General features: G+C 45.3%; 1 protein-coding gene across 3 annotated transcripts in view; it reads left to right on the forward strand.

The window, feature by feature from the left end:
• Nucleotides 1–26,338, forward strand: part of MOCS1 (molybdenum cofactor synthesis 1) — a 140,966-nt gene that overhangs the window by 21,721 nt on the left and 92,907 nt on the right. The window contains exons 9-11 of one of the 3 annotated variants that reach the window (XR_014183565.1): nt 677–797; nt 2,725–2,772; nt 7,030–10,351. Coding sequence is in view for 2 of the 3 variants with exons in the window: in XM_082047971.1 (XP_081904097.1) it covers nt 677–797; nt 2,725–2,772; nt 7,030–7,901 (1,041 nt within the window). In the remaining variant the exon portion in view is untranslated. Of the gene's footprint in view, nt 1–676; nt 798–2,724; nt 2,788–7,029; nt 10,392–26,338 lie in introns of those variants that run through there. The other 2 variants (XM_082047971.1, XM_082047972.1) reach the window with 2 other exon arrangements.

Here is a 26,338-nt window from a genome sequence, read left to right on the forward strand (position 1 = left end):
GCTTGTTGGGCTGTTAGGGAGATGTTACATCACCTTTTTTTTGGTTTCTCTGTTTTGCTAACATAATGAACCTTGGTTGTAAAACATGGTTGCAAGGCCAGTAAATATAAACATTTATTTTAATCTTTGCTTCAAAATCATCTTAAACATGAGACAAGCAGATGATTTCCCATTAAAAAGGATCCAAGCAGCTATAAGGGCTTGGCTTTTGTGTTCCACAAGGATCCTGTCTTGTTTCACCAAACATCTTCTTGCAACTCCTTCAAAAGCAGCCTGTACATTTGCTCAACGGCTGTAGAAGAGGGAGGGATAACCATTTCCTGCCACGTTGAAACTGGCAGTTTCTGGGGGAAAATTAAAGTTTTCAATTAAAAATTGGCACTTAGGCATTGTCACCTGATACAGACAACAGCTGTGCTACTGTCTACTGTCAGATGACTGAAGCAGCCTCAAGGCCCAAGCAGCTTCAGTTACATAAATGTCCCCGGCTGTCTGTGTGTGTGGGTACATGAAGAGAGAAAAAGAAAACAATCTCCATAAATATTCTCTTTCTTGAGTAGGATAGGCCTCTTCAAAACTCTTTACTCTGAGGTTAGTATGATATACTTGTAAAAGCCGTTTATTTTATTCTATTCTTTCTCATTTCTCCTCTTTTGTTTCCTTGGTCTGACTGCAGGTGTGCCTTTTTGGGAATTCAGAAGTGTCCTTGAGAGATCACCTACGGTCAGGTGCCTCAGAGGAACAGTTGGTTCAAATCATTGGAGCTGCTGTGGGCAGAAAAAAGAAACAGCATGCTGGTATGTTCATTGTACCTGAGAGGTAACGTCAGTGACTAGGGAAAACAATGTCCTGGTACTGCTGTGGAATGCATTGACTTGTGTCATGGAGGGACCCTGAAGTCAGTTTTAGGCAGACAACAAGGTCCAAAACAGACTTTTATTCTGGCCGGAAGATTCTGGCAAAACAACCAACTAGAAACAGGGTTTATACAGTTAGTTAGCACTCCGGTAGCATAAAATACAGCTTTGGATATCAGTTGAGGAAATTATTAGGGTGCAGCAAGTGAGAATAACGATGCATGCGCATACTCACAAGAAACAAAGCCAGAGCTGTCTGACTCCAGGATACTACACTTGCCTGAATTAGGCAAGGAATTACACTTGCTTGTATAACAAGGACTACACTTGCCTGAGTTCGGCAAGGAATTACAGTTGCCTGATGTGGCAAGGACATAGATTATCACTCACCCAAACGAGGAGGTGAGGTCCTTCCAATCCTGGGAAGTTTCCTTAGACGGTGTCCCAGTCTAAGGGGAGGGCTCATCGGCTTCAGCAGACCCGCGGCTCTGAGAAGACCACATAAAGGGGATCCTTGGCGGGCACCCCATTTTGTAGTCTGATCAGATCTGGCTGTGGGCATTCCAGAAGCTTCTTGCCTTCTCTAAGCTTCTTGAACTAAGGAAGGAATTTTCCTATCTGATAAGAATATTGTCTGATACAAAGCTGGTAACACACCAGTCCTGGAGTTACTCCAAAATCTGGAGGTCAGTTTTGAGTCTTCTAATCTTCCACACGACCTAGAATCCAGACCGTCTAAAAGCCTTTCAGACTGACTTTTGTCTTCAAAGCAATGCAAATGCCACTGCTCATGATAACAACAACAAAGCATAAAGCTAACCAAGTATTGATGGAGTTGTACTAGATCCATCTTTTCTTAAATTAGTTCAACACGTTTCTAGAAATGACAGATCTCTTTTTTGAGTATGCAGAAATGTGTAGCCACTCATTCAGTGCTATCCATAAGGTGCATGATGATGCAGTCGCATCCTCAGGCTGTATGACTTTTCTGAATTTATATTAACTATATTTCAGTCGCATCTGTACCTAACCATGTTTTAATAATCTGGCTGCAGCTGGGAGTGCTGATTTGTACATGACCTGGCTTCATGATCATGGAATAGTCCCCTTTACATTAAAAATATGCCTTGACCCTTTTGTTCTCTTGCAGATTCTACCAGAATATTAACAGCTGGTTTTGCCTTTTTTTTTTCCATGATGTGTAAAACAAATTTAAAGGAAGCTTTTAAATCTGAACATAGAATAACTTGCAAAGTATGTTGGTCTGACCCAGAGCCCTGTAAGCATTAGAGGAGGGGTAGAGAGCTTGGTTCCTTTTCTTTTAGATCATTAATTTCTAATTGTTGGGGATGAGGGAATAAGAGTGGGGTTTTTTTCCCCTCTAGTGAGGGCATTTTGCCATCAGTAGCATTTACCTGACATTGTCTTTCCTCTTCCAATTTTTGTTAATCGCATATTGTCCTTTAGGCCTTGTGTGATTTGACTTCTCTGGACTGGAACACTGTTAACAGATTATCCATAGAACTAGTATAGTCAAATGCCATTGTTAAGAACCAAAATAGTCCCAAGTTGTTTGATTTCTGTAGTAGGTATACTGTAGTTCAGAGTCTGGAAGGCTTTCTGGGAAGGGGTTCTACAGTGCAATAGACCAATAGCTGCTGGATGCTTAGAGACTGTGGGAGCTGTGGTTTTAAATAACACCATGCCAGATTCCCCCTCCTTCAGCTCCCTCCATCTTTATGGTGCTTTGGTTTGCTTAGCATGCAGGTTGTACTGTGAAGGGCAGAAAAACTAAATGTATAAACCAGATGCATAACTTAAAAGGTAAAAAGCTAGGATTTTCATGTGTTCCTTGTTTTATTTCTAGGCATGTTTAACATTTCCCGGATGAAAAACCGGCCAATGATCCTGATTGGTGGGTGACAAATCAGTACGTAATAAATATACCATAATTTTGTTTGTTTTTTGTCTGTGGGGGATCAGAGTAGATTGGGCTTTTAAGTCTAACTGGTGTACAGTTCTGGTTAGGCAAAGAAATAGGTTTCTTAAAAGGCAGTTGCGGTTATAATTATGCTGAAGTAGAAGAGGAGGAAGGGTTTAATGTCCCCATCAAGCCTTATCCAATCTTCTGATTGACAGGACTGGTTTTGCTTTCTCTAATTTTGAAAGGTCATTACATTTTCTAAAGGCATCACTAGTTTTTCCATCTATCTGCTTCCTTTGTCTTTAACAAGAATTGTACAACAACTAATAAGGCAGTTTGGAATGAGTTTTATGAAATTGACCAAATTACTGTATAAACATTAAAAATGCAGGATGGACTTTTATTTCTTGATTAAGAGATTCAACTTTGGTCATAATCTGTAGAGCCAGTAACTTGACAGAAATGCAAGTTTTCCCACCTCGCTACTTCTTTACTTCAGAATCTGAAAGTTGGGGTTTCATTCTTTTGAAATGTCCTTTTACTGCTGCAAAGTGTCCAAACATAACCATGAAAACTTTAGTGTCTGGTACCTGGCCAGCATTGTGGGCAAGAGCCTTTCTGCTCCATTTTGTGTCTGATTTCTCACATCTTCTTAAGTGTGTTTTTACCTCCTGCATCCCTACATTTCCTGGTTTTGTAAGGTAGCAGTCTTCCCGAATACCTTTTTTTCTTCTGTAGGCTTAAGAAGTGCTTGCAAGAATTATCACTGTGAGGTTAATTGGCAGTCGTTCTATTGTTTCTTATCAACAAGGGGAAAAAAATGCAGCTAGGATGGAAGAGATGAACATTCTGTTTCGAACCCGGACTTTTTTCCTCCCAGTGAATGACCGCATTAATGTTTATAAATATAGAAAGGGTGAGTGTGTCATGAGGATGGAGCCAGGCTTTTCTCAGTGACAACCAATGGTAAGACAAAGGGTAATGGGTGCAAACTGGAACACAAGAGGTTCCACTTAAATATGAGAAGAAACTTCTTCTCAGTGAGGGTAACAGAACACTGGAACAGGCTGCCCAGGGAGGTTGTAGAGTCTCCTTCTCTGGAAACATTCAAAACTTGCCAGGACACATTCCTGTGTAACCTCATCTAGGTGTTCCTGCTCTGGTGGGCGGATGGGACTAGGTGATCTTTTCAGGTCCCTCCCAATCCCTAACATTCTGTGATTCAGTGATGCTCTGGAGCAGGTTAGCTGCTCTGCAGCTTAAAGCACAGCTTTTAAAACAGGTACCCCCATGGGGGAAAAGGTAACAGGTGCTTTGCTACAGGTGATACAATAACTGCTCTTTTGGTTATTTTTAAACCAAAACCCTAGTGCCAGTCCTTCTTTTGCTTTTAGTGGGAAATCGGATCTTCAGAAGTCTTTTAGCATAGTTGCTGTTTTCACTGGGAATATTTTTCACTCTTTGCCACCCTTTAAAGGGCATCATTTTACATGTTGAGTTTTAGAGAGAATGGATTCAATGGTGCAGGATTGTCTCTCTGCTTTTGCTCTTTTGTGTCTGGTCACGCATTCCATTCCAGAAAAAGGAGGAAGGTGGACCTTTAAATAAAGTATGTATTGACCTGCAGCAAGAGAAAAACTTTTTTTTTTTTTTAAGAGGAAAAAAACCCTACATTGAACTCTTGACAGCTCACCAGGACCTACATAATTTTTCAAGATGCCTTTTAAAAAATCTCCACATTCCAAAGTTAGCACGTATAGCAATGTTTTGATGCCTACAGATCAGATCCACCCAATTTCCTTTTGAAAAGTGCTTTATCATTGTCTGACATGTAGTGAAAGAGGCAGCCTGTCCAGCTGTTCCTTGTCCCTTTGAGACTAAGTGCTGGCAGTCACCACATCAGTGGAGAGACTGAAGATGTGTGGGGAGTATCCCACTATGACCCATGGGGAATCATTAGATTTCCTAATTGTGTTTTGAGTTACTTACAGACTTCAAATAATGTTGGCATGCAAGCAATCAGTGTGGGGGGTGTGTGCATAGAATTGATTTAATGAATGCTGTGGAAATCACTAATTGGTTTTTCTGGTCCCCATGAGCCAAACCTGACTTCTTCCCTGCACTGCTGTTGTCTGAGCCTTTGCTAGATGGTTTGTATCCTATTTCCCTTAATCAAAATACTCCTTTTGGCAGGTTGCTCTCCTCCTGGGTTCACTTTAGTTATGGGAATTTCCTCCTTAAATTAAGTATCCCCTGCTTTCTTTTCCTCCCAAGGTTGTGCTAGTTGGAAGCAGACACAATTAAACTTCAGGTGCAGTAATAGAATATAAGGAGAAGCAGTTTGTGAGGTGATTTCACTTGTGTTGTACATACCAAACCAGTATCTGTTTTTTCTGTAGGTATATGAGCAATTTAGGTGAATACAGGGATAACTAGGTACAACTTGAAGAAAATGTAGGTTGTTAGTAATGCATGCAAAGCATCTTTGCTTTTCCTGTCTGTTTCTGACTTTTTACTTACCACTCCAGCAAGCATTACTTCACTTTCCTGTGCTCACCTATGTTTGTTCACCCTGTGGAAGCAAATATGTGTCTGCCTTTGCAGACCAGCTTCACCGGAAGACAAGGCACCTTGCCAGGGGTTTATCTTCAACTTCAAAGCTAATTAAGGAATTGGGAAGAACAGAATACTTTGGGTTCCTGGATTTTAAAAGGAATATTCAGGTTAGACCTCCTGTATAAAGAGAGAAGGAAAGAAAGGAATGATAAGCACAATTTTTTGTGCTTTGCTGAAGCAGAGCAATGTTGCACTCAAAACACTTATATGCATTTAATCCCCTTCCTCTGAGGGTAGACAAGTTACCACTAAATTTGCAGGAATCTTACTTTCAGTGGATAGACCACCAGCTATAGACCAAAGAGGGTCTTTGCTTCCATTCAGATTATTGCAGTGATTTAAAAATATATAATTAAAATTATGGTTGATATGAACTTCAGTAATGGGTACTCAGAGGGTACTCTGGATCAAAAATGGGGCAAGTGCTAAGTCTTGTTACAGCAGAAGCTGGGACTAACACGGGAGAGATTGGTTTGTTTGTCCACATTGTGTCCATTGTTGTCGTGTGGACAGTCCAGGGTGATTTGTGTAGCTCTGGGCAGCATAGGCAGCTCAGCAAGGTGCAGAGGAGCCAGGAAGTTGCTTTGATTCACCTGTGGGCAGTCTCAAAACTTGTGAGTAAGGGAGTCCCTGAATATTAGAGCTACCAAAGGAGGTTATTGAGCAAAATATAATTCCAAGTTCTCAGAGCAAACATAACAGGAGCTCTAGGAAAAATAAAAACATGCTTATCAATGAGGCTATTAAACTAGGGCTTAGACACTTACCTCTATACTGCTTTCTCTTTACTTACAAAACAAATCACTTTTTATGTGAAAAAGACTCCTTCTGTCTTAACACTTGGCATTTAGCCCTGTGCAAATGCCAAAACCAAGGGATTAAATGGTCGAAAGGGGCAGGAGGGCTCACTACCTCTCTGCCAGCTGGGAGCTTTGCCAGCTCAACTTGGAACATACTTCTGAGTAGTCTGTTAATGAGAGGAGCATGGTTTTTCCAGTGCTTAAACTTCAGCTGTCATTAACCTCATAAGAGCTGGCAGTTATAAGTGAGGTTCCAATCACAGAGCCACCCTCTGAGCTCATAGTGCAGTGGCAGATGCCCTGCTTCTGGTCCCTGCTGTCCTCAAGTGCTGGCATGACCCTTCCCTGCAGAAGGAGATCAAAGCAGAAGTGCAGCCACCTGTGCTGGGAGGAAGGTGTTTGAAAAGGCAGAGTTGAGAATCTGAGTGCAAGAATTTCCTAGTAACCCTGCCAGGCTTTCAAAAGACAAACGCTGCTGGGACAATCCCAAACATATTGTGACTTGCCGTTCTTCAGAACTGATCTTCCTATAAGATTTCTTGGCTGCTGTTTCTCAGTAAGTGTTGATACTTTGAAAGCAAGTAGTTTCTTCTTGTCAGGGACCTTGAAATAAGTGATTTGAGTCTTGAGGTTTGTAATAACAAACCAGCAAATGCAGGGAACTGATGAGAGAAAAGAGAGAGCGCTTGAGGAGGAAAAGTGCATATTCACAGGTTTACTGAGGTTTTTGCAATATCAAAAGTCCCAAGCAGGGTTATCAGCTACTGCAGACTTAGCTTAGCTTTCTAGTTAGTAAGATATATTCTCATGTTACTTTTTTTTTTTTCCCCAGAGGCTGCTTTGATGTCATTCCCACTATGCCAAGATGCCCTACAGAATGCCCCAAATTCAAAAGAGTGGGGCCACACACTTCGCTATGTGCCAGCTTTGAAAGCAAGTTTACTCAAACAAATGGGAAAAGCATTAATGAAAAATAAGCTTGCAGGGCAACTTTTCCTGCCAGGATCTCACCCAGAGCAACAATGGCACATGATGACAGGAATTCTACAAACCCAGCTCAGAGGCTACTGCGTCTTCCAGAAGGACTCGATTTCTACATTTGACACAAAGTGCCTTGAGGCTTCTCCTGTTGGCCAAGTTTCTGTGGACTCTCAGTCCAAAGAGTCAAGTCCAGGATCTGAATTCTGTACCAGGGATTTGGGATCTTGCACCAAGGTACCTCGTGCCTCTGACAACTTAACTCACGCTGATGAGGAAGGACGGGCCATGATGGTTGATGTTGGAGGGAAGCCAGATTCAAGAAGAAGTGCTGTTGCTGGTGCTGTGGTCCGCCTGGGTGAAAAGGCATTTGAGATGGTGAGGCAGAACCAGCTAAAGAAAGGGGATGTGCTGGCAGTAGCCCAGATTGCAGGAATTCAGGCAGCCAAGCTGACCAGCCAGTTGATCCCGTTGTGTCACAACATCCCCCTCAACCATATAGAGGTGTCTCTGAGCCTAGATGAGGCCAGATATGCAGTGGTGATTCGCAGCTCCTGTCAGACCTGGGGGAGGACAGGTGTGGAGATGGAAGCTCTCACAGCTGCCAGCCTGGCTGCTCTGACTGTGTATGACATGTGCAAAGCAGTTACTCATGACATTGTGATCGAAGAGGTGAAGTTGCTTAGTAAGATAGGTGGGCAGAGGGGAGACTTCTCAAGGGTCTAGATCATATCTAGACTCTTCCAGGTGACCACTGCTCATGTTCAGGCTCTTACAGAACTACTTTTGCTCAGCTGGTTGCTGTGGAAACCTCACCAGTTGTACCATACAACGACCCTGTGACTCCAGTCTTGCCTTACCCTGGCAGCTTCCTCCTGAGTGAACACTTATCCTATTGGTAACCACATGTGTCTTTTTTAGAGGACAGACTTCTCCACTCTGCCAATACCTTCATTTTAGTGTCCTTACCATGAGCTTGAGCAAAGATTGCAAGATACACCACAGAGGTTTGTTGGGGTTTTTTTTGCCCTTCTTGCTGTGAAGTATTCACAGCTGCTGTCATCACACCATGCAACCGTAAACTCTGGAAATGAAGCAAGTGCTAAAAGTGCTGTTATTTGGCAACTATTTTTAAGTCAGGGATTAAGATTTCAGAGTTGTGTCTGTCCCTCTGTCCCCCTTAGTTGAATTTAGAAGGTGACAAGGAGAAGGACATAGCTCAAGCACTTTACTATACAGCAGAGATTATAACTGTGGAAGAGCCAGGGTCAGAGGGGCAGCTCCCATCCCTTTGCATTGCTGCTGCTTCCCTTGCCTGCAAGTGGGAAATGTCCACATATCAGTTTCGAAAGAAAAAAAGATGGCAGCTGCCCAGCAGTCTGCCTTGAGCCCTCTGTAAAACATGATGTGGAAACAGAGGACTTACTTTGCTGACCTGAAATATACTTCTACAGTGTTAGAAGCATGTTCCAGCATTTTGACCTTAGCGCTCAAATACCTTGAAACCCTGTGTCTGCATGCATAAGAGCTTAATTGTGCTATGCACAGAAATAGGTGTCAGCTCTCCCCGACTTTAGAAATAGATGTCACACCAGGCCCCAGAAGGCTGCATGATTTTTCATCCTATACTGCAACTCCTAGTAACCAGCAGCCTGCATAATCCTGACAGATAAAACAACCTTTGCAACTAGTAGCCACTTGGAAGAGTAAGGTAGTTACTATTGCCTCAGACAGATTGTTTTCCTGCATGTTCCTCCTATTTGCTTTCATGAAGTTGTCTGGCCTCAAACATATGAACATCCCCATAAATGTACCAGTGGCCACTGTCATGTAGCATTAAATAGCGTGATAACGACCATCCTAGACAGGAAATTACTCAACATTGTTTTTCTAATATTGATGGATTATTTTAAAATATTAATTTAAATGCTCTAAACAGAGTATTTTCGACTTGGGTTTACTTGTTTTCTGATGCTAATGGCTAATGTGAAGTCACATTCTATTCAGGGTGCTCCCTCTCCATACGCACAGAGTTGAAGACAGCTCTAATAACGTCAAAGAGGCTAGCAAAAATATATCTTAAGCTTTACAAGTAGCTGCTTGTCATGAAATAAGGTTAAATTACTGTGGGCATCAGTAAAGCGCACACCACACTGTCATGCACTTCCTGCTCACTTAAAGTACTCACAGGTCTAAGATGAGCAGGCAGTAGGTTTTAGTACAAATGTCTTTGTCTTTGCTTATCCTTTACAAATCTTACACGTTACTTACTGCAGAAGGCACTTTTTCCATTGAAGGTGAATTTGAGTCTTTATTCATTGTCACTGTGAGAAAAGGCATGTACAATGACCCACATTCCCTGAAACGGAAATGAGTCTGGAAAGCTTGGTGCCCAAACTCTGTAAATGTTTGTACACCTACATTCACTGTTACTGTCAAGATTCCCTTGATATCATTGATTTGCCTGTAAGTTAATAGTAGGGGCACTCCTGCTCCTTCCCAGGAGTGTACCCAGCACACCAGTAATGAGCATCAATCACAGCTGATCCCGCAAACACAAGAGACCTTTTTTATCTGTGGAGCTGCTATGGCAATAGCACAAATGTTTCCCTGGCTCAGCGTGGAAACAAATTGTCAGGAAAAGGAAGCACATCTGTAACCTGCCAAGTTAACTGATTTACACAAGCGCTTTATTCCCCCCACCATTCACAACAGGCCCTGCCCTCCCTGCCTTCACACACTCTCTAGATATTTGAAAACTAACAGGACAAACTCAGTAGTAATAAAATGATGCTTTGAGGTATATGATTCTTTGGCTTCTGAGAAGTTTGCCGTCATACTGTAAAGCTCTCACAAAGGTCTCAAGACCGTACAAGGGAGTACAGAGCACATGAACAACTGCCACGCACATCTTAATAACGCACATTTCACTATGTTCTTGGGGTGAGAGTGGCTGGAAGCATTGGGCAAACAGACTTTGGTGCCATTTTATGCTCATGTTACTTTGTCAAGTCTTGAAACTATGCACATTTATGGATAATGAACCAAGTGTGATCAACAGAACATTTTACAAGAGAAATGAGCTGATAGGACTGTGTGTTTCAGTGGTGCTGGGTGGGCAATGATGTAATAAATGTTGATGAACTGACTGCTTTTTAGGAGGCTTCCTTTTTTTTGTCCACTGCATTTTTAATAAATACTAATTGTAATGAAGTATGTTTCTCCTTGTTTTGGATGCCCTTTTTATTCACTCAGAGGAACATCTCTGCTTTAATCAACGAGCTTCCATTAATAGTTAACTCAGGATGAGCAACGAGACAGACTTTTAAGTTGCAGTGATTAGTCAGCAATTAGCAAGGAATCAGTCACAAAAATATATTACTATAAGGAATCTAATAGTTCTTTTTTGCTGTTGTTGAGTGAAACTCATCTCTATCTGGCTGTTCTTAAACTGGGTAATCCTCTAGGCTTAAGCATTGTAATTTATCATCTCTCATCATTATTCCAGCTTCTCCCATGTGCCCAGAGTCAGTGGATGTGTATAACCGCACTGCTGTGTGTTGCAGAGGAACTGGTACCTCCAGAGCTTTCTCTCTTTGAGTGACTGTGCACTGAAACTGAGGTCCGAGGAAGTGCCTGTATAGAAGTCCATCCCTCCTTTAATCATTAATAGGTCTAGGGGAAATTCCCCTTCTGATCCATCCCACCTTCCAGGAAAGTTCTCACTGTTTCTGCTGTCAAAAAGGCCTGTTCCTACCTGAGGAAATTTATAGACAGTTGAGCTGTTCACTGTGACCAGCCCCATTGTACAGCCCCAGTGGAAGCCAAGAGCCCCAGTGGAAGCCAAGAGCCCCAGTGGAAGCCAAGAGCCCCAGTGGAAGCCAAGAGCCCCAGTGGAGTGCAGGTGCTCTGCAAGAGCACAGAGACAGCAGCTGTCCTGCCAGAGGGTCTCTCTCCCTCTCTCCAGATACAATCTCCAAATGCTGCTGATCCTGGGATGATAGCACAAAGCTTTATGTCCTTTTTCTAAGAGTTGCATACTAATCTGGAACCAGGTTTAACCAAAAGTAACAGTGCAAACACAGAGCCCATCACCTCCTTCTGAAGGGTGCCCTAAGGACACAGGTCACACCTGTGACACTGTGTGTGCAGAACACAACACAAATGCAAGTGTTACAGATTGTGGCAGCCCTCACTATGCATGTGTAGTGTAGCTTTTGCCTACTGCAAACTCTCACTTGTCCCAGCTAATGTGCCATTTGTTTGTTATTGTCTATTCAGTGCTAATTCAGTCTGTGTCTTTTGTGGCAGCTGAGCCTGTCTTTCCTTCATGGCCACCTCCTGAGGCTGGTTACCCCACCCTCACTCAGCCTGCCCTGGAAAAAATTGGATGCACCATATAAAGGAGAAGCCAGCAGAAGCTAGTCACTAAGTATTCTTAAAGAAATTAAATCTGTGTCAAAGAGAGCAATGCTTTAAGAAAGTGCGGAGGAAAGAAGAGTGGGGGAAGATGCGGGAAGAGAGGGAAGATGCGGCTTGAAATACCTTGGGAGGGGACCTCTCTTTCTGAATGGGAACCACTCAAAAAGCAACAACAGCTGAGCACTAATAGAGGGAACAAAATTTTAGCTATTCTAAGCCACTGGTGACCTGTGGTAATTCTCCTTAAGTCCCTGATGTTACTCAGCTTTATGTGGGATATGACTGAACAGAATCTGGCCCTTCATCTCACCCCTTCCTTGGCCCTTCAGTAGTTTGCAGCTCCTTCTGGCTGGCTCAGCTGCGGTTAGGCAGACATGTAACAGCTTAAAAATGGCTGTAACATCGTGTGTGCTTGGGCCAGGACAAAGGACTGCTAATTAGTTAAATGGCAATGTAGTTCACTTTACTTACTAGAGCCTTGCTCTAAGAAAAGCTTAGCATTTCAGGGAACCTAAAAACAGTTGGGAGAGTCACTGGTTACAGTGGGCTCACTTGGCTTTCATTTTTTTGAGATTTCAGGTTAAAGCCTCAACTTTGGTCTCAAAAGCCAGTGGATCTGAGAAGCACTGCAAAGCCATGATGATGGCAGGAAAACTCCTGACATGTCTGGCATGATCCTTGGAAAGGCACAAGGTGGAGCAAACAAATCCTTTTTCACAGGCTGGGCTTTGAGTGAGCTTAGTGCACCGTCACCAGAGCAGATTCTCATTTTTGGTTGCAACAAGCTCAGACAGTGGTAGCTGAGACACAAATCCAGCTCTCTCTGCCTTCCTCTGTCCCTCCACACTGCCAGTGCCACGTTTAGAAAGCTTCCAGTTTAGCTTCTCTATTTTTGTACTTAGCCTGTTCTCTCCCTAAAGCAAAGAGCACTCAAAATAACTGGTGAAGTGCAGCTGAGTGCAAATTTAAGGGCCAGGTGTCCCAAGACACTGCTGAGCCTTGCTCCAAGCAGAACTGTGCAACACACTGGGCATTGCTCAGCTTCACATCTGCCACCCAACTGCAGCAGCACAGCCAGCAGGCAAACTGCCCAGCGCCTGCAGCTCTCTCAGGTGCCTTCCACACAACACTTGCTCTATCGAGCGAAGCTTCACACTTCATTACTTCTCAAGGGTTGCTTCCAGGAGAACCCCGAATTAGAAACAGTATTACAGAGACAATTCCTTCATCAGTAGTTCCATCAAGAGAGTTGGCATAGAGCTTATCCTCAAATTCTGGAGAACCTGCTCAAACCCAGAAACTTGGTACTACTGAGCTGCATAGATTTAGTCTTAAAAATAAATACAACAGAAACTCTCTTCTATACCCATGATACATACAGGATGTGCAGCTGAAAGGACACAAGGCCAGAAAAAGCAAAGTTTCCAGTTGCAACGTCAAGGGCAGTTTGTCTGCAGTGTGACAGGAGGCAGAGAACGAAGAGAAGTAGACAGCAGAAGGGTCGGGCAACTGTAAAGTTCTTTCAATATTATGCTTGGAAAAAAACAAAAACAAATGCCATCAGACAGACAGACAGCTGCTCCATTAGTAGTGCCCTAAGCCAGTTACCACCACATTGTGGCACAGTTGCATCCCTGTCAGCAGAGCTATGCAGCCTCACACCAGAGGCCTGGCCAGCAGCATCTGCTCCTGCAGGCCTGGGAGACATGGGTGACAGCTGTGCAGCTCTGACCTGCCACTGCTGCCACTTGCCAAGGCCTTAACAAACTCCCCTTTCGTTAACAGGGTCACTTTGGCACCCAAGCCTCCCCATGTGCAAAGTTCCAGTGAGTCTGGGATTGCTGCTGTCTCAAGGCAGCATGTAGGGCACCATCCTCCCTCCCTCCCATCCCATCCCATTCCCTCCTCACTCCTCCCCAGCTGCCACCCACAGTCTCCACGCTTCAGAGAGCTGCACTTCCCCACCCTGGGCCTGACACTGAATGGAAATGTTTTAGCTTTGTGCAGCTCATTTGGCTTCTGTAGGTCAACTCCTGGGGCCATCCTCAGCCCAGATCCAAGAAATGAGCTGAGGGAAGAGAATAATATCTGCTGCCCCTGAAGCCTCTTCTCTCCTATTGCAGCTGGCAGCTCGAAAGGCTCCATCCTGCCAAGACTGAATCTTAATGGGATCAGTGGAAAAGACGAACTGCTGCCAGGGCAGCCCTGATCCCGGGCTTATAGAGAAGACGGGCAGAGGTTGCCCAGCCCCACAGGAAAGCAACTTCATTACGGTTTGCAAAAAATAAAATTCCCTGCAGACCTATGGTATCAGTGAAAGCAGCAGGCAGAGGCCAAAGAGGAGAGGAGATGGCTTAGCCAGGTAGTTTGCAGAGAAGGAGCAGGTCTACACCACGGGGAAAATCCTCCCGCCCTTGCAGTCCACAGGGCAGGGAAGCCACCAGCAAGGCCGGGGGCTAGCTGGCAACCCTGCAGTGAATTCAAATACTGCAACCAGCCCTGAACAAACACACAAAACTATCACAGTTGCCCAGAAACGCTCCTGCAGGGAGCTATCGGAAAAAGGACAAGACAAGTTTATGAGAGAAAGGCCAGAACAAAACCTTCTCAAGCACCCTGTCTGCAAGTGGCACAAAACGCTACGTGATGATTTTCCCAAGCCACAGACACAAATTTCAAGCCTGCTCACTATAAAGACCATTGCCATGGCTCACTCATACCTCCACAACTAGGCACAGTCTAGCCACCCCTTTGGCTTTGAGGAAGCACCCAGAAGCACCACTGCCAGCTCCTAATGCACCCAAGTTGGGTGCTCCTGACCCCATGTCCTCAAAAGCAGTGTCCTGTCATCCCAGCCACTGTCTTGTCCCAGCACCAGTAGAAATGCACAGCAGGAGTGGAGCAAGGTGAGTAGCCAGTAGTCTGGGCAATTTTGAAACCATTTGTTCCATCTTTCAGATTGAAGTGCATCTCTGAAGTCCCCACATCAGAGGAAGGCCACCGTGGTAAGGTCTTGCTTGGACTGGGAGTGTTAGAAGAGCTCACCTTGCTGACTCAGGGCAATGGGGTTACCAGCAGCTTATGGAACAGATGCTGTGCAGGCATTTCAGAGCTGCTGGACCTGAGTAGCAAAAAAAGGTTCTTGCTCTGGTAAAATGGCTTTAACAGGATTTTCCAAAGCATGTTTGCTGACTGACGGACACACCCGGGACATTCAGCCATAAGCAACACAACTGTGTGCAGAAGGCTCTTGGCGAGCCAGACTGAGAGGAATATTTAAGCACGAGTTTCTCGCATTCATCTTTATAGCCTGCTATTCCCTCCCAGGTCGCTGAGGATGCCTCAGAGCACATCCTTCTGGGATGTCCCAGATGCAGCCAAGGCATGGCCAGCAACAGCCCATCACCGGTAAACCGTAGCTTTTGCAAAGCTATGCCAGAGAACTCTAGCTGAACCTCAGCAGCTGGAGGGGGTTATCATTTCCACTGCGCCAAGGCTGGTATTTGAAGGTGTTTTTATTTCTTTTTAATCAATCCACATGGCCAGCTCCAGAGACGGCTGAGGGAGAGGAGAGAGGCAATGCAGCCACTGTATCTGTACAAAGTAGTTCCACATGCAAGCAAAATGAGGTTCAACTCAGTGTGTGTTTTGCAGTGCGGTTATGGGCCGTCATTCCACCTCCATGAAGCTGTTATTTATTTACTTAAAGACTTGCATTCCCTGGAAAAAGATGCCCCAAGATAGCACTGTGTTTCTAAAATTAAACCCAGCTGGCTGGAGAAGGGAGGGAGCAAGTACTCCTGTGCTCCCACCAGCAGCAGGAACAGGGTTTCCTGTGTCCCAGCCTCCCCCACTCTTATTGAGCTGCAGGAGAGCCTGGCAAAATGCCTCCCATACCCTCAGCCAAGAGGGAGTTCAGCTCTTCAGGAAGCCAGGCTGGGACCAAGCACCTTACCAAAAAGCAGAAGTGCCACCATTTCCACAGGGAATGAGGGTTTAATAGCAGTGATTGCACCCCCTGAGCAACCCCAGGAAAGCCCTTGGCCCCCTGCAGGACAGCAGACATCCACCAGGCATGTCACACGGGTTTGAGTGTGGTCAGGAGAAGTCCTTTAACATAGTTTGTGGGGACAGGCTGGATTCCTGAGTCTCAACTCCTATCTAACCTGGCCAAGATTTTCTTCCAGTTCACGTGTCACTGGTAGCTTCCTCCTTACCATGAAGATCATTTAGCCCTCACTGTTGTAACCTAAGTTAAGAAACCTGTTTTCACAAAAATAATTTATAGAAGGGAAGATGAAAACCCAAGTGTTCCTCCAACCTTACACGGCACCAGCAGGAATTTCCCCCTGAGACATGCTCTTGGCACCTGCTCCCCTGCCCAACACACATGCACAGGGACTGCCTCGACATCAGCAAGTAGCTCAGTTCAGAAACAAGGCCATCAGCTCATCAGAGCGGCTGGTGCCGGAGCCGCTGTTCAGGGGTTTTATGCTGGCCTAGATTTGGCCTCATCCCTCAGGCAAAATGTCTCCACATATACACAGCTGAAGCTCTCCAAAGGACTGGTTGGACACTGAAGGAGTTCCCTGTGCCTGTCAGGGCTGGGAGCATCCTGGAGGTGTTTGGGAAGCAAAGCTCTCAGGAATGGTAGAGGTCATGCTATGAGGAGGATGGTGAGGTTCAGCCCCAAACCTTGCTGCTCTGCAGCTCATGCAGATGTGGGACAAGGAAAGATGGCAAAGAAGTCTGAACCAGAGTCAGAACCAGCAATGGAAGATGGAAACAACTGATGGAACTGAAGAGTAACAGGGAAAATGGTAAGAATGCTGGCGAATTCAGGAGTGCCTGTGGAGCTGGTGCCTCCAGGTGCATGCACCTATATCCCCATGGGCTGAGGACCATGCCCTGTCCTGGACACCAGCAGGAGCTGCTGCTCCCCCAGCTATGAGCAGAGACAGTCCCTGGAATCCCACAAAGCTTGTTACAACACAGGCAGGAAGAAGAGGACAGTCCCATCACTACGGGCCTGGACTGTGATCCAGGAGAACCTGACCACAGGGGTGTGTGCCAGACCAACATGTCATGCTTGATAAGTCACTCAAATTACTGTTTGCAGATCAGGACACTAACCCACTTTCCCATTGTTCTGTGTGCTCAGCAATGAGCGCCTGGAGACAGATTTGCTCACTGGATTGCTCTTCACCTCTGACATGCATCTGGAGAAGGTAAAATTTGCCACAAGATGGACGGGTTGCTTTTAGTAGATGTGGCTTTTGTTCCTCACTGTCTCCTAACGGTTAGATAAAGATTTCACTTCTGCCTACCAAGGGACAACCTCCACCTGTGTTGGGGACAAACTAGATCCTGTTCTAATGACTGTGAGAGGAGTTCATGGGTGGCAAATCTCATTGCAGGGCTGAGGGAAAGTATGGGCAGGAGTAAGAAAGGAAGAGAGCTGGCCACCATGCCTGCAAGAAGTTCTCAGAAAAGAGCCTACCCCTCATCAGAGCTCAGCTGTTTCTGTGATTGTGTCCATTTGCCCATAATTATACTGATTCTGCTCTGCACAGCACTAAGTCAGGTCTATCAATTCCAGTCCAAACTCCTGCCGCCTTCCCGTTTGGATTAGGGTGCCAGCACAGGTTAAAAATTATAGAGTAAAAGTGCTTCAATATCTGATTTATCCCCTTCCTCCTCCCATCCCACTTTATGATGTGCTAGTCAGCATTTCCCTGGGAGAGGATCACTCAGGAGCAGCCAGAGAACTGGCAGCTGCCTGACAAGGACAAGATTGCGGCTATGGGACAAGCTGCAATTTGTAGTGTCTTTCTTTGACTGTGGTGCAAGTCCAAGACAGGCTTGCTGATGCCTCCCAGCACTGACACCCCAGGAGCTGGCATGAGATCAGCATCCCCAAGGTCACCACTAGCTCTGGTCCCAACGTCACACTGCCTCCACGCTGGAGCCGCTTCTGCGGTAAAAGGCTGCCTGTCCCCATGACTCCAGAGACAGCTTCAGCTCTCCAGCTGTGGAAAGAGCCTCCTGTTCCCTTAGGGAGAGGCTTTCATTTCAGGGACCAGAGCAAGGGAAGATGTTACCATCATTTTAAAAAGGCAATGCTGTATGTTTAACATTTGCTCCCTGGATGAACAACAGCTACACCACCATCAGCTCGAACAAGGAGAATGATGGGAAGACAGGAGATGCTGTCTGATCTGCCTGCCAGCTCCAGCCACATTAGAGCAGCGCCCGCATGCAAAGCCAGACTTAGGGCAGAGAAAGAGGGTTTGCACCAGGAAAGATCCTCTTGCAAGGGGCTTCACCTGGAGCCCCAGGTGCTCAAGTTCTAGCGGCTGATAGTGCCACAGAGAAGGGGCAGCAGACCCTCCCAAGATGGGCAAGCAAAGGGTCATGGCAGCAGAAGGAATTTGTGAGGGCACACGAGAGAAGTGAAGAGGGAACCAGGAGCAGAAGCAAGAGGTAGTTTACAGGAGAACGGGGCATGGCTCTGAGAAGTTATTTTCCTCTTTGGTAGCACAAAAAGGAAGAAAACTCTGGAGTGGACAATCTACCTTCAGGAGGTAACTAGCTCCTTCTACAAAGTGAGAGCAGATCCAGACTTGCTTGGAGACACAAACAGTCTGTGTTACCCAAGGAAATCCTTCACTTTTATAATACCTTATTGAGAGCCCAAGGGCGGGCAAGCACTAGGCTGATTCCTGCTTCTCCCCCTGGAAAGACCTCATGACTCTATAGGGGCAGAGATGACTGTTTGTATCCTACCCAAAGGCCATTGCACACAAACAGGAGGCAGCAAGGCATGGCCTGCATCAGGCCTGCTCACAGCCACAAGAAGCAAAGAGATGCTTTAGAGCAGCATTTCTTATCTGTTGAATCCAGGGATCACCTAACCTTCTTGGGGAGAAAAAAAAATAAATCCATCTTTGGTTCTTTTACAGCATTACCACAACCAAATTTAAAATATCTTTAAGCAGATGGACAATTCATTTCCCTCCTAGTTTGTTGTCTTCCTTTTGTGGGCAATTAAACCCACAAAAGCTTTGGATTTTTTTTTTTTTTTTTAATTCCTCAGCCACTGTCCACAGATCACTGATAGCTTTACAAACCACTGCCTTTTCAGGAAGCACAAATTGCAGAACACTGGCAGAGTATGAGAACCAGAGCATGAGCTGTGGCATCACCACAGGCAAGTACTCAGGTAGTCTCTCATGGTGTATCCAAGCCAATTCTTACAATACTCCCGATATTTTAGAGGGTGATAAAACAGAAGCTTTACCCCTGCAGAGCCACTGGCAAGGCAGATCCCTCTACTTATAAACAGACAAGCAGCAAGTATCTGTATTTCCCAGGTCCCTCAGGCACAAGACCCTATTATCTCAAGAAATCTGACAGAGTTCCCCCTCCTCAGTGTTTTAAAACCTCCACAGGGGACAAAGAGAGAAGAGAGCCCTTCTCCCTACAGGGACAGGCAGCAACATCACATAGTTTGCAATGCACTCACCTTCCTATCTGCCCCAAAGAGAGGGGTGGCCAGGGCTAACATGCACCCCGCTCCCCAGATTCCTGCTGCCTCCGCAGGACTTCTTTGTCCTTTCCCTGCTTAGCAGCTGCCGCAGTCGTTGGTGGAACTGCTCTAAATAGCCATTTCCATTATATCTTCATGAAGGGAGCGGATGGCAAAAGTCTTGCTGTAACACAACAGGCCCAGCCACTTTGGTCACAGACATTTCAGCCAGACAAAAGCCTTTTTCCACATCTTGCACTGTGCAATAAATTATGAAGTAATTTTCCCCATTCCTTCTCCCCTGGTTATTTTTTTAGCTAATGTAATTATAGACATGTTCTGCTTTCATGAGCCCTGCAAAAAATTGGCTCAGCACTGCTGCTCCCCACATCTAAAACAAGGTGGGGAAAGAATGTTTCCTGGGTTCCCACATTAAACTAACCATAGCATTTCAGACCCCTCTGAACTCCCAGGGTTCAATGCTGTCATGGTAGGAAAGACACAGCAGCTCTCCCAAGGCTAGCCTCCAGCTCACTGCAAACCCTGCAACTCATACAAAGATTCTCCAAGACCAAGTGAGAAGAAACATTGACTTGGAGGGAGAGATGCAGCAGCACAATTAATTGCTCATTTTAAAATCCACCATTTAAAAAGAAAGAAAAAAAAGGGAGCTTACGGATACTAGTAGCTACCTGACATGTTATCTCTAGGAAGAGACAGGTATGCAGGCATACGAATGATGGCATACGCCAGCAAATGATTCAGATTTAGCCAAGCATCTTCCAGGCTCCGGCCCTGCAGAGACAGACGACAGCCCTGGTCAGGAGAGGTGGCAACAGCTCAACCAAAGAAGGAACTGCAGAGGCTGGAGATAAGCCCAGATGTTAAGGTGCTCCATTCCCCTGGGCAGGCCAGGTGCTAGGTCATTTGGCACCCCTTTCCTTGCCCCAGGTGACCACAAACAGTGAGGAACCCCAGGAGCCTTCCCATCTAACAACTCTTTCCGTCATCCATGCATTGGGAGCTGCCTGCAGCTCCCACTCCCATCTGCAGCCTAGAGGTCTCTGTCTCTCCCCCAGCAACAGAAGCCAGGATTCTTCCAAAGATGCTTAAGGTGTTTGTTGGGGTTTTTTTTTTTTTTTTTTTTTGTTTTGTTTTGTTTTTTAACAGCAAAAATATACCTTGCCAGGAAACAAAAAAAAAAAAGATTAAAACCAGGTACCGCAAACTGACATCCTACTCTCATTTAGTCCTCCTCTACTTCATTCCCTTTCCGAGGCACATGTGAGCAAGGCATTTTTCCTTTTTAATGCATCTTTACAGCACTATCTTTATATGAAAATTCAGTCTGCCAGGCTGGTGCTCGTATAGACCAGCAGACCTCCAAAATTGACAATAAGCAACATTTTAACAGAGTTACATAGCTCCACAAGCAGCATCACCCTCATCTGCTAAGCAATCTGTTCTGAGGCTGAGGGAGAGGTGGGGTTAGAATAAAAAAGAAAAAACAAAGGAAAAAAAAGGACCCTACCCCCTGATGAGAGTCTGACCAAAGTAGAGATAAACAGCAGCTATGTCTCAGAGAAAACAGCAAGAAACCCATTAGCTACAGAAACATCAAACAAAGTCTATCTAGCACAACAACACTGAAAACCAAAGTTCTGGGCTTTGGGAAGACGAAAAAAAAAAAAAAGTATTTAATTATTTTGTTTCCTAGCAGTAGAAATCTGTTCCCAAAGGGCCAAGCAGGCTTCTCCCAGAAAGCTCCATGTCTGCTATGGCAGAGAGGAAAAAATCATCTTTGTTTAAACAGAAACCAAAGGTCAAAGACAGGGAAAACCAATGAATAATAGAACCATAGCCCTTCCCAGCAAGAGCAAAGAGCACCCCCTTACCCGCCTACCCACTCCCAGTCATTCAGGGCAGCTAAATCCCAGCACTAGTTTTGCTCAGAAAAAGCTATCAAGCACTCACCTTGGTTCTGTGCACCAGCGACCAGGGCAGGGGGGTTCACAAGCATGAGGAGATGCCAAACAGGAAGCCAGCAGGATGCTTCTGTACTGGACACACCCTGCAGGGCAGAGCACCAGCCCCTCATTGGATGCTCCAACTCCCACCAAAATATTGAATAAAGAAAAATCTTCCTGTTAGAATTCAAGCAGGATGCCTCTCTGGTTGTTCAAAACAGACAGAATTCAAATGCTGCTGGGTTTTGCCTCTGATAAGAGGAAAAGTAACGGTGTGGCCTCCTCTGCTAAAACCCAGCTGCTAGAGAAGGCAAGGAGGTTCCTCCATTTTCATCCTGCCTCTGCCACTCGAGTGCTGCATGGATTGGAGAAAAATCCCTTTGCCTCTCCATCTGTAAAGTAAAAACCTTGTAGACAGACTTTTAGCAAAGTCTGAACCAAACAGATTAAAGCAGAGAAACCAAGAACTCTTTTAACAAATATAAAACAAAAACATTGCCCACAACACTCAGACTCCCATCTGCTGGTCCTCAGCCTGTGCAAGCACTTATCCCCTGATTGCTTTTGCTCGTTTCCATGGCCCTTCCTACCTGAGAGCCAGAACCAACAGCTGGGGCTTTGCTGGTGGTCCCTGGGAACCCATGTACTGCAGGAATGTGCTGCAGAACCAGCAAGGCCAAGGGAAGACATGATCTTCTCAGGAGCCCACGGTTAAAACATCACCCTTTGATGGGCTGAAGCAAACATGAAAAGTTGTGGCTTAAGGATGAATTTTGTCAGTAGATTATTTCTGTTAACAGAGACAGGCAGATCCACAGCTGCACACATTGTGTCTAAGATGAAAACAAGAACTCCAAGGAATTCCTCAGCACGTCCCTTGATTCACCCACAAATCAGCCCTAGCCCTTGTGTGCCTCCTGCTTTTCCTGCTGTTCTGTGTCCAATTTCTCTCACCCCTCCCTTCCCATATCCTTGAAGGCTTCATCTCCATGGTTGGCTTTCCTGGCTTCTTTTCAGCTGGCCTTATTTAACTCCTTCCCTTTGAAGCTATCCTCTCCTGCCCCCTCCTCCTCTGAGTCAGCTCTTGCTGTCAGAATGTTGCTCAGTTAAGGAAGGGAGCTTATGGCCAGAGCTGCAGCCCTGCACTCCCTCTCTTGAACTCGTGCCCAGACATGGATTACGAACTCTTAGATAGCAGGACTATCTTCATTTTTTTGTTGTTTTTTAACTGAAATCCTGTATTCCCTATGTTGTTCTGGAGTAGCAGTGAAAGAGTGCTTTACTCACGGTCTTTTTAAAAGGACCCTTGGATATGCTAACCTGGTGGTCCCATGGCTAGCTTTTTACCATTGTAAGGTGTGGGGAGGATGTGCTTGTGTTCCACCACTTGTCTTGTTCCCCTAGACCAACCCATGAAGTTTTTTGTCAGCTCTGCACTGACTGTGTCACCTAAAGAGGAGCATGCTCTTCACCAAAGAGGAAGACCCAGAGCTTTGCAAAGTGCATCCAGAGTCCAGCTCACCTTTGAGATTTTCCAGTAAAATGCACAGACAACACAATTGCAAAGAAATTTGCTAAGACGTGGTGGGGGCAATATATCTTTAATTTTTTTTGCTTTTGTTTTTTAGTATTACAGTATATTCTTATAAAAAGATACAGATAAAAAGGACACTACAGGATTTGTACATTTAATTCACTTATAGTCTTAAACTGACTAAGAAATGAGGATACGCCAAGGCATTACAGCAGCACACAACCTCCTACTTCAGTCAGCAGCACTGGACTTTCCAGCTTGGCAGCCAGGGGCACCTCTCAAAGCGACCTGTGAGCTTCAAGCTGAGCAGGTTTGCAGGGGAGGAGAATGGCTGGAGGTGGGGATGGTTGGAAGGGAGGTGTTGAGCACAAGGCAGCTCAGGTACCTGACATCCCCTTACAGTTCTCTTAAAAACTGCAAAGGCTTTTAAAGAGCCTGTTTAAGGGCAAGCGTGGGGGCAGGGCAATGGCTTGTCATAGATGCTTTTCTAGATCACTTGGGTGAGAGGTCCTAGTGGTGGACAGCTGGAAGGACAAAGCCCTTCAAGAGTTCTGTGGAACATCTTGTAAACAGCCAAAACTGCCTAAAGGGGAGTTCTGATCCAGATGCTGCTTTGAATTACACTGGTGTAAACCCAGAGCAACTTGTACCAGTCACAGTGGATCTATTCTACATTACCACCAGTCACAGAAGACTCTGGTTTGGAAGATGTATCAAGCATCCAGACTCTCTCACAAAACAAAGTGCCAAAACACCATGCTAGACTAATAGCATGTTTCTCAGGGGGCAGAGTGAGGAAAATCTGGCCAACTTCAGGGGATTCTGGTCATCAAGACTACTATTTAGAGTAGTAGATAGCGTATATATAAATATATATACACACATATATGTATATATACACACATGTGTATAAATTCTATATTTTCAGTTGGCCAAATTGTGTTACCCAGGCTGGCTTCTTCAGCCTTTGATAACAGAAACTAAGGTGGCCAATGGAGGTGCCCCATTTGGATGGCAGGCAAACAGAAACCTCCAAACAGAAGCCAAGGAGCCATGGCCAAACACCTGGTGATTGCTAGAGACTCCACGGGTGGAAAATACCAGTAAAAAGATTTTGTTTATCCTGAATAATCTGTGGAGGTGGAGTGGAGGAGGAGAAAAGAGAAGTAGAGGAAATCCTTCTTCCTTGGCCTTGAAGATGGAAAGGAATATTAGGTCTGGGGAATGAGAACTGTCCCAGTTTGTCTTACCAGCACGTTAACTCTGGTGAGAAGTTCCAGGGCATGAACCACTTTTCCCCATCTATCCAAATTTCTCTGGCATTATGGACATAATTTGTATGGAAGGGTGAAGTTTGAGCAAGCGACTGTGCAGCTTATCTTTTCTCAATCTTCTCACCATGATTCATGATGAGAAATAAACATGTTTTCTAGAAAGTATTCTAAAATAACCAACCTGCATCAGCTGACCACTTGCTTTAAAACGCATGCTTTCCCAGAACCAGGGTCGCCAGGGGCAGAGTGATTATGACAAAAACAAAAAGAAAGCTTTCTCTTCTCTCCCTTCCCATACCAAGCCAGCTCACATGCAGCCCCTTGCTGAGCTCAGGTTGCTGCCCCATAGCCAAACCAGCTGTCTTGCCGGTGTAATGCCCTGGCACGGTCTCAATAGTCTTTGCTGTAATGCAGTGTATACATACAAACATAGCAAACTACAATAAGGCAAAATAAATAGAGGTGTCAGATTTACAGGTTCCCCTTAGAGATTCCTAAAACCTTTTTTAAAAATCATTTAGCCCCCAAACAAACAAACAAAAAAACCCCAAAACAACCAACCCAGAAACAAAACTGCATATATCATGTACATCATCAACTGTACAACTGATCTCCTTTCCCCTCACAGAAACTCCTGACACAAGCTTCTCCCATGCAGCCCAGCTCAGAGCATGAGCTTTCCTAAAGAAGAGGAAAGATTCAGACAATGGGGCTGACTGTGACAGAAACACCTGCCCCGGAGTCTCCCATCAGGGCCCCTCGCAATTCCTTTCCCTTCCTCAGACATTGCGAACACGTTACAGAAATGCTTCTGAAGGACACTCAGCTCATCTCCTTAGTAAAGAGTCTCTCACCCCTAAACACTTGCCCTGCTTCTGCTCTCGTAGGCAACCGGTGCCCAGACAATAGCTGTGCTGCAGGGCATGGAAGGGCCTTGCTGCCCTGAAGTCACTTTACCTGGTAGCATTTCCAGAGAGTTATGACCAACTGAGAAGAGTGACCCAGACCAAAGGGAGTGGGAGAAGTTCTTCAGTCCTTTCTGTGGTCATCATAACACAGCTTGCTTAAGAACAATGCAGAGACAAAGAGGTGAGTGAGTGAGCACTAAACCTCCAGGGTCAAGGTCTGGAGAGTTAGAAAGTACCTCCTCTTCTAGGTGTGAGAACTTCATAATAAAGTTAGCAATGACTACCTTTCTGCAGGAAGCAGAACAAGCCCTCAATTATGCCCTTCATTCTCACATTTCCTCCTCCTCCATTTATTTCCAGAGTGACTTCACTTAAAATGCTGGTGCTAGGCACAGCTGCAAGGACAACAGCAGACCCTACCTCTTCTCCAGCTTTCAGCGTGACAAAGAGGTTACACCTCAATGCTATTCATCACAACTGCTTGCTATACCTGCTCAGGTTCTGTTAGCACTAGAGGACAGGGGATAAGATTTTTCTTTCTCCTTCAGCGCTCAGCAACTCTGCCACAACTGCTGATGAAGAACAGAGCATAGATGCACTCACAGTACCTAAGAGATCTGAAACAAGGACAAACCTTTGCTTCAGCAAGAATCTGACACCAGGCTAACTTTTTCCTTTATCTTCTGTGTGGCCAGTCTCATCTCATACAGTAGACCTACTATTGGGCCTCTCTGCTTGTCACCGCTTATATGAAATCACTGCGTGCCTCAGTATGCCACTGAGCTATTCCGAAACCCTTTATGAACCTTCACCATGGAGTCAAGAGCCAGGGGGGACTGCCCAATATGCTGAATGAAGCCTTCAGACACCATCACATGTTCAAAACAAGAGTCTGGGGCACTGGAGTGCTGAGAAAGTTGAGCTGCAATGAATCAGAGGCATGACTCCGAGCTTTCTGTCAGTCCCAGGAAGCATCCCACAGCTGATTTATAGCAATTGCACAATCTCTCATTATTTGTGTATGAGTCAAGGAGGTGGCAGAACTACAGCAGCTTTCTTTGACTCTGTCAGTGTGGCCAGAGTGTGGCATACCATCATAAAGGATTTCTTTAAGTCATAGTTGAATTGTGTAGACAAATGGACAGAGGGCTTATCTCTTTCTCTGCTTTTGCTACATTTGTGGCCTGGCAAAGTGACCTCAGTTTCAAAAAGCACAGCAAAAACCTGGTTTGACAAATACTGGGGTAGGGGGGTAGGAGGGGAATTCTGTATTTATATTCAAGGGTTTTGCCCTGAGGTGTTTCTTCTCTAACAGCGCTGCCACGCTGACAGTCTGTCTTCTCAAACAAGTACCTGGGGAGCAAGCAAGCAGCCATAAATTGGACAGAGCCATGAGTCACATCATCTTACACTAGGGTTGACCTCAGCACTACACCTGATTTTTCTGGGTGAGTCCTAAACACAGTGAGAACAAAGAGGGGAGGGAAAAATGACAATGTTCTAATCCCTAAAAACATTATCTTTGGAATT

The sequence above is a fragment of the Streptopelia decaocto genome (genome assembly GCF_964273445.1).
Source record: "Streptopelia decaocto genome assembly, chromosome: 3".
Lineage (NCBI taxonomy): Eukaryota > Metazoa > Chordata > Aves > Columbiformes > Columbidae > Streptopelia > Streptopelia decaocto.